Source organism: Ranitomeya imitator, chromosome 2 (genome assembly GCF_032444005.1).
Source record: "Ranitomeya imitator isolate aRanImi1 chromosome 2, aRanImi1.pri, whole genome shotgun sequence".
Taxonomy (NCBI): domain Eukaryota; kingdom Metazoa; phylum Chordata; class Amphibia; order Anura; family Dendrobatidae; genus Ranitomeya; species Ranitomeya imitator.
Genome location: NC_091283.1, coordinates 487639762 through 487654113, shown reverse-complemented (window position 1 = coordinate 487654113; position 14352 = coordinate 487639762). Strand labels below are relative to the sequence as shown.

At 41.1% G+C, this 14352-nt stretch overlaps 1 protein-coding gene across 1 annotated transcript in view; it reads right to left on the bottom strand.

The window, feature by feature from the left end:
- ITGA2B (integrin subunit alpha 2b) overlaps positions 1-14352 on the bottom strand; it is a 153605-nt gene that overhangs the window by 72394 nt on the left and 66859 nt on the right. Inside the window, exons 5-10 of the mRNA XM_069751414.1 lie at positions 11406-11577; positions 7370-7419; positions 2990-3035; positions 2265-2381; positions 1966-2010; positions 1478-1518 (exon numbers count right to left, since the gene is read on the bottom strand). Of these exons, the coding sequence (XP_069607515.1) occupies positions 1478-1518; positions 1966-2010; positions 2265-2381; positions 2990-3035; positions 7370-7419; positions 11406-11577 (471 nt within the window). The remainder of the gene's footprint in view (positions 1-1477; positions 1519-1965; positions 2011-2264; positions 2382-2989; positions 3036-7369; positions 7420-11405; positions 11578-14352) is intronic.

The window sequence follows — 14352 nt, the reverse complement described above, 5'->3', positions numbered from 1 at the left end:
TAATAGGTAGACAACCAAATATGGATGTAAGCTAGAAATGAGTGACATCCAGGCAGACTTAGCTGTAGTTACTTACTTTAGTTGTTTGCCACATACAGCTCTGCACATTTTTTAGTGACTGTACCCGATACTGCAGCTCCATGTCATTCACTTGAATATGACTGAGTTACAAAGATCTGCAGTATCAGGCACAGACAGTACAGCAGAATATGCATACCCGCGGCGGTTAAACAATGAAGATGAGATGGATCCCTGAGCCGCTTAAGGCTAATTTCACACTTGTGTAGGGCAAAGCTGCGGAGGACTGCGTAGTTCCTCAGTTAAGCCCCGCCCACTGACGCGCCTCTTCCATTCAGCTCCTCCTACGTCGGCATGCGTCCTGCGTACCTATCTTTAACATTGGGTGCGCAGACAGTGCAAATGTATGCGGATGCCTCCACATGCGTCGTTTTGACGCTGCGCTGACCGCAATAAAATTTGCATAAATCCGCATGCATCCACATGGCCTGCGCACCCAATGTTAAAGATAAGTACGCAGGACGCATGCAGACATAGGCGGAGCTGAATGGAAGAGGTGCGGCAGTGGGCAGGGCTTAATGGAGGAACTACGCAGCCCTCCACCGCTCGGCCCAACGCAAGTGTGAAACCAGCCTAAGTCATCTATCTGATCATGAGGATGTCAGGAGTTGGTGCTCAAAAGCCTATCCTACAGGCAGGATGTCAATATCAAGGTCCTGGACTACAAGGACCCTGTCAGCTCGCCTACAGCTACTAAACTGCCACCATGACATTAAATAAGCCTATTCCTGGATTAGAACATTTAAGACTAGTCTGGCGTGATGCTAATTCCCCCAGACTAGTCTGGCCTCGGATCTTGTAATCGCACCCTCCTGGGCGTGATTGACATCCATCACACATGTGACATCTTCATTAGCTCTCTGCATGCCTGACTGGGCATGCGTAATTAAGTCAGATGTTTGGTTCCTGGCTTCATAGCTGCAAGTTTCTGGATGAAGATCAGCCTAGGATTATACAAGGAAGGGGCCCAGGATGGGGGGCATTATACTAGGAGGGGTACGAAGATAGGGGGCTTTATACCAGAATGTTGCGCGGGATGCTGGACAGTATACCAGGATGGAGAATATTATTACAGGATGGGGCCAGTATGGGGGCCATTATTACAGGAAGGGGCCAGTATGGGGGTCATTATTACAGGAAGGGGCCAGTATGGGGGACATTATTACAGTAAGGTGCCCAGGGCAAAGGACATTATACGAGGATGGGGCTCAGGATGGGGTACATTATTACTGGAAGGGGCACAGGATGGGGGACATTATACCAGGAAGGGGCTCATGATGGACTGAATAGTACAATTTCAGAGTTAGCTCAACCTAACGTCAACCTGACTAAAAACGTTCATTAGCATCAACAGAAAACAATACAAAAGATTTAGGATTGTATTTGAAAGTTTACTTACTGCTCCAACATCAAGATAGTTTGGGACTCCGACCACCAGGTCTGTAAAGCACCAGACAAACTGTCAGGATTGATGAATACCGGGAGGATAAAAAGTCATAGCACTGACAAGACGATGGCTCGTGATAGATACACTTTACTTATGTAAACCTTTAGGATTGTATCAACCGTTGAAATAAGTTTTATGTAAGTAGAGAAAGGATCTGCAGTTTTTGTTTTCAGACACAGCGCCACACATGTCTATGGTCTGGACTGGTATTGCAGCAAAACTAAAGCTGTAAAAAACTCGAGCTGAAATGACAAATGTCTCATGGATGTGACTGGGGCAATTATAAAATAAGCATTTTTCTCCTCTCTTATAAACTCCCATACTCTAAATGCAAAATTCATAGTAGATGGTTTTCAGCTAATTTGGAGGAAATTGGGATTATAAATTAGCAGCCTCCCATCACAGATTAGTTCATCCAACATGTGGCTTCAGTTCAATACCTGGTTTATCATCATATGAGAATTCTCCATAAGCAACTGAGAAACCTGCAAGGTCAGAAAAAGAGAAAAACAATGACTGGACATAATACACACAGACCAGAATCAGAGCTTGAAATGTCTTGGGTCCTTTTGAATATCAGTATAAGCTCTCCCGGTCTCCATCACATTGATTCCTGCAGATTTCTTACAGTGTATAGGTTGGGCTCACTTAGGAATCATTCTGTATCTAATTCTGCATTCATTTTTTTCATACTGTTAATTTAGATGGAAACGACGGCGACATAGATATTGATTTGTACCTTGATATGCGTCTACTGAAACCGTAAACTCGGGTGATGTGAACAAGCGTGTGAAATTTCGTATGGTGTCCTTGGGAGCGTTCTGAATAGAGGACAGGGGCACAGTCATGAAGAGTCCTGCATGGGGTAAAAACAAATTGAATTAATAAAATGGGGAAAAGGAACATTTAATAAGTGTAAATAAAATTGTAAAAAGTAAGATAAAGGCGAAAGCAACTTTCATTAAATTAATCAAAGCACAGTGGAGCAATGCGGTGATCTCCGAAGAAAAAGGGGCAATTCATCAAGAGAGGCGAAGTTCATGCCAATTAAAGGGGTGTTCCCACCAACAAAGTTAATTTTAATCAACATTTTAAAAAATACATCTTTGAACAATAATAATTTCCACAACTGGATGTGTTTTAAAAAATAATGTCCCTGTGCTGAGATAATCTTATATATGTGCCCCTGCTGTGTACTGTGTAATGGCCGTGTCTGACCGTGCAGAAACATGGTCTGATCATACCGCAGCTCCTGGGCAGGGGAGGAAGCAAAAGAGTATACAGGCAGGATAGCATTAAATCGCAGAGTATTCAATGTGTAGGCTCTCATTAGGCAATCACTTTAAATTAGCATCTCATCAATTAAGCAATAAGAATAGTCAATCCCCCTATAAACTAGAAAGCAGACTTGTGAATAATGTGTGTACAAGGTGAGAAGAGGAGCAGGCAAAAGAAAGCACCTACCATCAAAAAAGAAGCCAGCCGGAGCTCCAGCTAACAGAGTCCCATCCTGCAGAAGAGTAACCAGGATAGCGATGGTGAATAGGTTCAGACCACAGTCATCCCTCCATTTAAACCAGGCTTTCAGAGAAAATTATTTCTGGCTAATGTAATCTTTACTTGCTTCAAAGTCAAAACGGTGACGTCAACGAGAACCATGTAATGCCGATTTTCTCAGCTCCTAAGCCCTTTCCACACACCCGTACCCAGTCCATAAAGTAATAGTACATCATAGAGTGGGAAGGGAAGGAGTTTCGCCACACAATATTGATGGCTGCTGTGTTAGGCTACTTTCACACTGGCGTTTTTTGCCAGACGTCGCAATGCGTCGTTTATGGCAAAAAACGCATCCTGCAAAGTTGTTTGCAGGATGCGTTTTTGCCCCATAGATTAACATTGGCGACGCATTGCGACGCTTAGCCACACGTTGCAACTGTCGTTCGACGGTTGCGCCGTGTTGTGGCGGACCGCCGGGAGCAAAAAACGTTACATGTAACTTTTTTTTGCTCCTGACGGACCGCTTTTTCCGACCGCGCATGCGCGGCTGGAACTCCGCCCCCACCTCCCCGCACCTCACAATGGGGCAGCGGATGCGCCGGAGAAATGCATCCGCTGCACCCGTTGTGCAGTGCGTCAAACGCTAGCGTCGGAATCTCTGCATTGCGACGGAGAGATTCCGACGCTAGTGTGAAAGTAGCCTAAAACAGTTAACCCTCCGTCACATACAACTGATCTGACAGGCGCTTCTCTTTTACTTTCATTTCTCCTTCCTCACCAGATTGTGAGGAAACCCCCTCCCTCCAGGTAGTCTCCTGTCTCTTGAAGGTCTGTGAAACCTGATATCACAGTTGGATTTCAGAGCTTCAGGGGAGAGGATATAGCTGCACAGATCTCTCAGGCTCATTGTATGTGAATACGTCACATTCAGTAAGGTTAGTATTTTATGTTTTTATTCATCACAATAGTTTATTTAGCTTGTTTTATGAATGTATAGCACAAAATGTGAGGATATTTCATAGAAATAAGGGAGATTTTATAAAAGAAAGTGTGCTGCTCAGGCATATACAGTAGTTCCCTAACATATTCCTTCTCTTGCTTCAGATTATCTGCTGAAATGGAGAGGAAAATGTACAATTTATCCAAACAACTTGATGTTGAGGAAGTAACAAACATGCTGTTAGATGATAGAGACCTCACACTGAATGAGGATTTAGGAGAGGAAAGTGAGATTGATTCTCATGATGAGGTGGAAGAATGTGTCCTGGATTCTGAAACAGAGCAAGATGGTGACAGTGGTGAGGATGAAGAAGTTGGATCATATTATATTGGAAAAGATAAAAATACTAAATGGAACAAGAAGCCATTCCAGAAAAAACGTAGGGAACCTTTAAACATTATTACTCACCTTCCTGCAGTAATAGGAACTGCACGTAATGCAAAAACTGCAGTTGAATGCTGGAACAGTATATTTACAGATGACATTCTGTACTCTATTGTCACATATACCAACCAATATATAGACATAAAGGACAAGTACATCTGCAACAGAACCATCAAGCCCACAGATGAAATAGAACTGCGTGCTTTTTTTGGATTACTGTACCTTGCAGGAGCTTATAGGGCAAATAGACAAAGTTTGGAGGAACTTTGGGGTAAAGATGGGGATGGAGTTGAAAAATTTAGCCTTGTTATGTCCATAAACAGATTCAAGATTCTAATTCGTTGCCTTCGGTTTGACGACAGAACTACCCGAACCGAACGCAAAACACATGACCGACTTGCTCCAATTCGTGATATATTTCAAAGATTTGTGTAAATTGTAAACAAAGTTATTACCCTGGAGAGAATCTCACTATTGACGAAATGCTCCCTGGTTTTCGTGGTAGATGTGCCTTTCGTCAATATATTCCATCAAAGCCAAACAAATATGGAATAAAAATTTATGCCCTTGTTGATGCCAGTAAGACCTACACTTACAACCTGGAAGTTTATGCAGGAAAACAACCAGAAGGTCCTTACTGTGTGAGCAACAAACCCATTGATGTTGTAAAAAGACTGGCTGAACCCTTATTTGGATCGGGTCGCAATATTACAGCTGACAATTGGTTTACAAGTTGTGATCTGATTGATTATCTGAAAATTCAGAAGCTGTCATATGTGGGAACTGTAAGAAAAAACAAAAGGGAATTGCCGCCACAGTTTGTAAGTGTGAAAGAGAGACAACAGCACAGCAGTATGTTTGCATTCCATAATGGAAAGGCTTTAGTTTCCTATGTACCACATGCCAAAAAAATCGTACTTCTTCTATCAACACTTCATGATGATGCTGCCATCGATCCTGGGACTGGGGCAGAAAAAACCCCGGAGATAATTACATTTTACAATGCCACCAAAGGGGGTGTGGATACAGCAGATCAGATGTGCTCCACTTTCAACGTCAGCAGAAACATCAAACGCTGGCCAATGGTCATATTTTTTGCTATGTTGAATTTGGGTGGTATAAATTCACAAGTAATTTATCTTGAAAACAAGCTTGAACCACTCCGTAGACGATTGTATCTGAAAAAATTGGCCCATGAACTAGTACTTGGAGAGCTACGCAGGAGAAGCGTGAAAACAATCGGTATCCCCTCTCGCCTTCAAGTTCAGCTCAAAAGGTTCCGCCCAGAAGATGATGGTGAAAAGTCACCATCTGCACCACCTCACAAAAGAAGGAGATGCACCACCTGCCAAACGGAAAGCGGAACCAGAAGGCTTTCAAATTATGAATGTCTCAAATGTCATAAAGCAATTTGCCTGACACATGCAAAAATGGTGTGTAATTCTTGCTATTTGCTCTGCAAGTGTGACTTTTCTGGGGAAACCTCAGCATCTACTTCTGATTGAATATGTTTTTAATAGTACTTAAGGTACCTTAAAATTAAGTTTGTGTTCAAAAATTTTCTTTGTACATTTTTTTGAGAGAGTCGAACTGGGGACTATTTGGCGGGAGTTTTGAAAAGTTTGTATTTCATAGTTATTAGTTTTATGTTAAGTAAATGTTTTTTTTTGCAACTGATTATGTGTAGTCTCTTTTATTACATCCTTATGAAGGTCACTGATCACTTTTAGAGCACTGAAATTGCAAACATTAGATATTATAGGTATTTTTCCAGCAGGCGCCTGACAGGCACATTGTATGTGAACTCGTTAGTCCGAATATTGTATGTGACGGAGGGTTAACAAAGGCCTGTAGCTGCAGTGATCTGAGATGACTACTATCGCTGCAGCTTAAAGGGATTTTTCCAGTTTTGGAAAACTCCTGATTCTGGATTGCACAATATTTAAAAAAAATAAAAAAATAAAAACTTTGCTATACTCACCCACTCACGTCACGTCAACAGTAGTGCAGACAATAAGTGAGGTCTGTCCGAGTTAATGGTACAAGTACCTGAGCTCAGTTACTAACTGCAGTGCTATTGACATGACGTCATCGCTGCAGACAATAACAGACACCTGAGTAGCGGTGGAGACTCAGCGCTGGACCTGGGGAAGGTGAATAAAACAACCGTTTTTTTTTTCTTCTTTTAAAACAAATTGCAGTCTGGGGGCAGGGGTTTTCTGAAACCGGGAAACCACTTTAATTTCTTAAATGCTGCAGTCAATACACGCTCAGCATCTAAGTAGATTGACATAGGGGGTGGGCCAATGGGCTGTTATGGCAGTAGGGGCTTCAAAAGAGATTGCAAAATATATAAAACGCTAGAATAAACTTCAAAGATTTGGTTTCTTTTTCAAGATGTAAACCATAAAAAAAGATATGTTTAGTATTCCCATAATTGAACAGACCTCTGAAATTGAGTTTTTTTCTAGTTCACCTTTAAAACATTTTTTTCCCCATTTTTTAATATCATTATCATTTCATTTCATCATTTCATTATATGATATGTTGAACAGTGCCATTAAAAATATAGCTCATCCCACACAAAAAACCCTAAGATGGCTACGTAGATGGAAAACTATAACAGTTATGGTTCTTTGAAGACAGGGATGTAAAACTACAGCGAAGAAAAAGAAAAGGAAAATTGTTGGATCATGAAGGAGTTAATACAATGGTGCCGTGGAATTGAAAGTGATGAAAGGAAGACTATAGCATAACCTATAAACTCTTGGGTGAGACAGTGATGTATGACAAAAGGGATGAAAAAGACTCTAGTATTTGGGTATCCATGTGTCATGCTTTGCCCCATGCACTGTGCCAGGCATAGAACGTTAGCAAATATATATTTTAATTTATTGCTTGTTTTTCACAGATTTGCCTAATTAGTTGGAGCTGTGAAATAATAAATTGTCACGATAACTCACCTTGCTTATTTCTGCGCTGAACCCGAGCTCACAGTCACGTTTATCATTCACTGTGGGATAAAAGGACAATGTATGTGTGAGGACACACTGCAACTTTCCGTTCCTACATTGTAAATTTGTGTACTGTAAATGATATCTATAACCCTGTATGTAACCCCTTTCTCATGTACAGCACCATGGAATTAATGGTGCTATATACAGTACAGACCAAAAGTTTGGACACACCTTCTCATTTAAAGATTTTTCTGTATTTTCATGACTATGAAAATTGTACATTCACACTGAAGGCATCAAAACTATGAATTAACACATGTGAAATTATATACTTAACACAAAAGTGTGAAACAACTGAAATTATGTCTTATATTCTAGGTTCTTCAAAGTAGCCACCTTTTGCTTTGATGACTGCTTTACACACTCTTGGCATTCTTTTGATGAGCTTCAAGAGGCAGTCACCGGGAATGGTCTTCCAACAATCTTGAAGGAGTTCCCAGAGATGCTTAGCACTTGTTGGCCTTTTTGCCTTCACTCTGCGGTCCAGCTCACCCCAAACCATCTCGATTGGGTTCAGGTCTGGTGACTGTGGAGGCCAGGTCATCTGCACCCCATCACTCTCCTTCTTGGTCAAGTAGCCCTTACACAGCCTGGAGGTGTGTTTGGGGGCATTGTCCTGTTGAAAAATAAATGATGGTCCAACTAAATGCAAACCGGATGGAATAGCATACCACTGCAAGATGCTGTGGTAGCCATGCTGGTTCAGTATGCCTTCAATTTTGAATATATCCCCAACAGTGTCACCAGCAAAGCACCCCCACACCATCACACCTCCTCCTCCATGCTTCACGGTGGGAACCAGGCATGTAGAGTCCATCTGTTCACCTTTTCTTCGTCGCACAAAGACACGGTGGTTGGAACCAAAGATTTCAAATTTGGACTCATCAGACCAAAGCACAGATTTCCACTTGACTAATGCCCATTCTTTGTGTTCTTTAGCCCAAACAAGTCTCTTCTGCTTGTTACCTGTCCTTGGCAGTGGTTTCCTAGCAGCTATTTTACCATGAAGGCCTGCTGCACAAAGTCTCCCCTTAACAGTTGTTGTAGAGATGTGTCTGCTGCTAGAACTCTGTGTGGCATTGACCTGGTCTCTAATCTGAGCTGCTCTTAACCTCCGATTTCTGAGGCTGGTGACTCGGATAAACTTATCCTCAGAAGCAGAGGTGACTCTTGGTCTTCCTTTCCTGGGGCGGTCCTCATGTGAGCCAGTTTCTTTGTAGCGCTTAATGGTTTTTGCAACTGCACTTGGGGACACTTTCAAAGTTTTCACAATTTTTCGGACTAACTGACTTTCCTTTCTTAAAGTAATGATCGCCACACGCTTTTCTTTACTTAGCTGCTTTTTTCTTGCCATAATACAAATTCTTACAGTCTATTCAGTAGGACTATCAGCTGTGTATCCACCAGACTTTGGCACAACACAACTGATGGTCCCAACCCCATTTATAAAGCAAGAAATCCCACTTATTAAACCTGACAGGGCACACCTGTGAAGTGAAAACCATTCCCGGTGACTACCTCTTGAAGCTCATCAAGAGAATGCCAAGAGTGTGCAAAGCAGTCATCAAAGCAAAAGGTGGCTACTTGAAGAACCTAGAATATAAGACATAATTTCAGTTGTTTCACACTTTTTTTGTTAAGTCTATAATTTCACATGTGTTAATTCATAGTTTTGATGCCTTCAGTGTGAATGTGCAATTTTCATAGTCATGAAAATACAGAAAAATCTTTAAATGAGAAGGTGTGTCCAAACTTTTGGTCTGTACTGTATATATAAATAAATAATAATAATAATAATAATAAATGGTGAGTTATGTAGTTCCCTTTAATTATCTGCAGGTGGCGCTCTCTTACATCAGTTTGATCATCCAGCTATGGCATATAAGGCCGTGGGCCCATGATGAGATTTTGAGGCTGCGTATTCTCGCTGCATCACAAATGCATCATCTTACAGCTCCAGCAATGTGGATGGGATGTATAGAAATCTCATGCCCACGGAGCTTCTTTTATACTTTTTTTTTACGACAATGAAAAAAATGCAAGTAACCTAATTTACTTAATAGGTGCAGAAATGGGAAAGAAATTCTGCAACATCAAAAACTCACCAAAAGCTCAACGTGGGAAGATAGTCTAAAGTTGTCTGATTCTAAGGCTATGTTCCCACAATGACTATTTGGTGAGTTGTTGATGCTACGGAATTTATGCACATATTAGGTAAATTGGCTTTGAAAAAACTTTATGATACAGTCATGTGGAGTTTACATCCTTTTTTTTGGTGCTTTTCTGCAGCATTTTTAACCTGTAGATTCTATGGGGGAAAAAAGCCCAGCGTACCTGCAAGAGAAATTGATATGTTGCAGATTTCAAACACCGCAGGTCAGTTTACACTGTGTAAAAAAAAGAAAAAAAAAAAAAGGACAATGGACACGAGATTACTATAAATCCCATCCACTCTGCTGGAACTGTAAGTAGTGAAAATACTCAGCATCAAAAACTCATTGTGGGAAGTTAACCTACAAAGGAAACGACAATTTCAGAAACTACATCTAATCAACAATTTACAACATTTCATGGTGAAATCTATATAAAGCAGCTTTGGAAATATTTTACTTCGCTTGTACAGATTTTGTATCAAGCAATCTTTACTTTTAAAGGGTAACTATCATCAGAAATCTATTGTTGAAATCAGAGGGGGTTAACATTTTTATTTTTACATTTTGGAATAATTTCTTTTCACATCACGATCTTTAATAATACAAAGCAAAATTAGTAATCTTGCAACTTTCCCATTGGCCACTGGGGCTATTTTAGGCTTTAATTTCCTGTTGTTTTAGGAACACTTTACTTATCAGCAGAGTCAGAGTCAGTGTCAATGACAGGTAACCTTCTATACACAGCAGATAGCACAGAATCCACCTATCACAATCAATAGTTGATGTCACACTTCCCCCTGCTCCCCCTCCATTCACTATTAGAGTTGAGAAAATTTAGCAAAATTCGATTCTGGTTACGATTGGCGGTGAATATTGTTTTTGCAATATTCGCGAACACAGCCGAACGTCATTGGAGTCAATAGGAGTAGAAATTAATGAATATGTGCGGAACCGATCAACAGACAAATTCGGCACAAATAAGGTAACAATATGGCAAATTCATATTCGGTGACCGAATCCGAATATATTCGCTATTCACAATGACCACAGAAGATTATCATCAGATGCTTCAGTAGAAAAGGTTGGGGTCAAAGTCTTTTTTTATTGTGGCTAATGTACATATGTTGTTTCCTGAAACAACAGGGAGTTAAGAGTCTAAAATAGCCCAAGTGGCCAGTGTGAAAATTGCAAGGTTTCTATTTTTTATTTAATACAGATTATGAAATGAAAAAGAAACACTGTAAAACAATACATTGAACACAAAAAAAACTGATTTTTGTCTTTTAAATACAGATTTGTATTTTGCATCATGTACGTTAGGAGTTCTGATACTATGTATATGGAGAAAAATACATATTCCCATCTCCACAAGATAAAAGGATAAGTGCAGATGCCTCCAATGGAGTCTGCGCCTATCTTGAAAACGGAGCCACGTTGTTCGCATCCGTAAATGGAGAGAAGGTTGTGCATGCTTGGCTCCCTCTATTCACTTGTATGGGAGGAGCTCCAAAACAACTGAAGTAGGAAATCTGCAGGAGTGCAGCCTCCTCTCCATTTGTGGACAATGCAACGAAGCTGTTTTTGAGACAAAAAAACCTGCATTTATAGTGTTTATATGACTTACATGTACGAAATATAACAAACCCTTCAAAACTAGCACAAATGTAAAGCAAAAATATTTTCAAACTTACTAAACTTTACTTTTTTAAGAGTTAAACTAATTAATGTTAGGAGGTTATGACACTTTACTAAGGATACTACAGCAAGGACAAGCAATTGTGGAAAAAACATATAACATAGATCATGCTGTGGAGGACTATCAGCCATACTATAATTCTTCAGATTGTAGGTGTGCTCTACGCTGAGCTCTCGACATGGAGCAAATTCATAGCTGTTCTTCAGATCCGTAGTCAGGTAACAGGCCCCAGTAGGAGTTTTGCCAGATTGATTAAAACGATTTGTACTAAGCTGGAATGTAAAATGCTGCAAGGGAGCACACGCCTGTAAAGAGAAAGTGAGAAAACATCTTAAGATATGCACATATTTACCATATCACAGACATTTGGTTGGATTTACATACTCAAAATCCTGCCACAATGAAAGACGTCCTTCCTAAAATTTGGTTAATTTTTTTTGTTATATTTTGATAACCCTACAGGCATAATATATTTCCCATACGCAGGCTTTTCCTATTCTTGTTATTACTTGCTTTCATTAAAGAAGTTTTAGCACCAAGTATCATAAAGGCATGTCATTAGGATCTTCTGGGGTGAAAGAGGTTGGACCCCTATGAATGAAAGATCCATAGCACATGAGCACTTGGCTCAGGAGAACGTTTTGTGCTTTCAACAGGGAAAGAGAAGATAAGAGAAAGTTGTGGAGACACGAGGGTCAGTGGGCGCTCTCGTCCGCTGGCCTGGCTGTCTTTCGAAAGACCGCACAAGTCGTGGCTCATCCCACTGGATGCCCATACTCCTTCCCTGTGGGCAGAACACTACTCAGACAACACAGGGTGAGGGTACCACACTCTGGTAAGACTTTAACAGTTAGCAGCATATATTACACTCCCAGAAAGGACAAAAGATGGTGCAAGTGACAGTCTCACCCTTCCTCTGATTTGCCAGACAATAGAACCTCCACGACATCAGGGCAATCAGGGCCAACTACTCCAACCAGCAGCACTCTGCTTTTGGTGGCCACCCACAGAGAGGAGGCAGCGGCAAGCTTAGGAAGCTGACCAAGCACAGTGAGGTATATGGCCAGGTGACCGGATTGTACCAACCTGGATTATCCAAACGAATTTGTGGTCTCAGTGGTGGGCAGTGGAGCAGTTCTGTAATCCACCAGCTAGAACCATGGTGCCTAGGCTGAAGTCCTGTAGAATCACATCATTGATAGGAGCAGGCCTCTTTTTATATCCCCCAGCTCCTATTTCAGGGCATTGTCTCACAGGATTGGGGGAAGATAGTCATGACTGTTTCCTCATTGTTTGCTAGTTCACTAATCGTACCGTCGTAGCGATCGAAATGTTATAGTGTGACGGTACCCTTAGACTGCATATTTGACCTCCAAATGATGCAGACTAATACACTGCAGATGGCTGATTCAATCATTAATCAGAAGACATTCTCAAATTAGTATATAAACAGTCTTACAAGTAGACAGATTTTCCTCATTGACGCTATCTATCTCAGCTGAAAACACAAAAGATCTGCGTTGAAATTCCAATGGCCCGATACTTCTTTACCTAAGAATCATCTACCAGGATGGAGTTGGTAGGCTCTCAATAAATAACAGAAGGTCTGCCATTGCTGCTAAAATAGGAAGGTTCAGTAATTTTTCATCTAAAGCGTGTGAGGGTCTTGAGTAAAGATTATTTCTTTATTTTTTAACGTTCTACGTTCTTTGCCCATTTAAAAAAAATCACAGAAAACCCCTTTAAATAGGTTTTCCAGGTTTTTGATATTGATGAGTGCAGCAATGGTGGAAAATAGAAAACATGCACAAAAGCTAAATTTGTGAGCTGCACTCTAGTCATAAACTGCATTTAATAAGTATGCTACAATCTATGGGTGTGAGCTCGAAAAGCAATCTAACAGCTGCGGAAAAAATGAGTCATAATCTACCACAATGATAGTCAGAAAAACATAAATTATTATTTCTTATGAAAAATTATTTCAGACTGAAAAATTAATACCACATAGGATAAAATAATCGGCGGCATAAGGAGAGTACAGGACAGGGCAGGTAAAAAGTAACAGGCTGAGGATATCAAACTAGTTATCAATATGACCGATATACTGTGAGACAAAAATGGTATTCTACTATAGATAACAAAATGTGCCAACTAGTCATTATTAAAGGCGTGGTCCGAAGGAAAAGTAATTTTCATCCCAAATCCCTATAGTGCCATAATCTAAATGATTTTCCAATATACTTGCATTAAAAATCCCCTACTGCTCCCTAACTACACTATCTGTCCTGCCTCAGTTTCAGGGCTTGATTTTGTAACCTCTTGCTGTGTAGTAGGGTTCCCTTTCTGCTGAGCTACAGCCAGCTAGGGGTTATGTTACCTAGTTAATTGCTGTTGCTTTTCCTAGGTTGTTTGTGTGTCTTCCTCCCCAGTACCTTTACCTTTCTTTTATGTTTGGGGTCTTGTTTTCTGTTTGATATGTGATTCTTCTTCCGTCTTTCATGTGTGACTGTGTGAACACATCTTTAGCCATGTGTCTTACCCTGTGTGTGTGCACTACATTCTGTTGTTTTGGGTCGCAGTTGAGGGTGCAGTAAAGGACACTCAGGGTCAGCCGACATTGAGTGGGCGTGCCATTGCGTAATGTTAGGGTGCCAACCTCTGCGGTCAGGCAGAGACAAATCAGGGTCAGGTTAGGGATTTACCTAGTCTGTACAAGAACCTGAGGGAGCAAAGGCTGCGACATCATCAGTGGTGCTCATTTCAGGGGTGGGCTAGTCCCTGCTCTACAACTGTGCAATGAGTGTGCGCTCTGTTGTTGGCTCAGATCAGCAGTAAAGAGCCAGCAACAAAGCGCACCCTCCATGCAGAGACCAGCGCCGGCCCCGCAAGTGATGTCACTGGTCTCCGCATGCCAAGTATTCTGACACCGCTCTGTTGCCAGCTCGATACTGCTGATCTGAGCTGGTAAGAGAGAGCATGCTGTCATTAAGCACATCACACAGTGCACATCATGCAGTGACTAACCAGTAACTGAGATGAGCACCACTATGACACTTCATTTCAGGGAGGGGGCAGGAGCT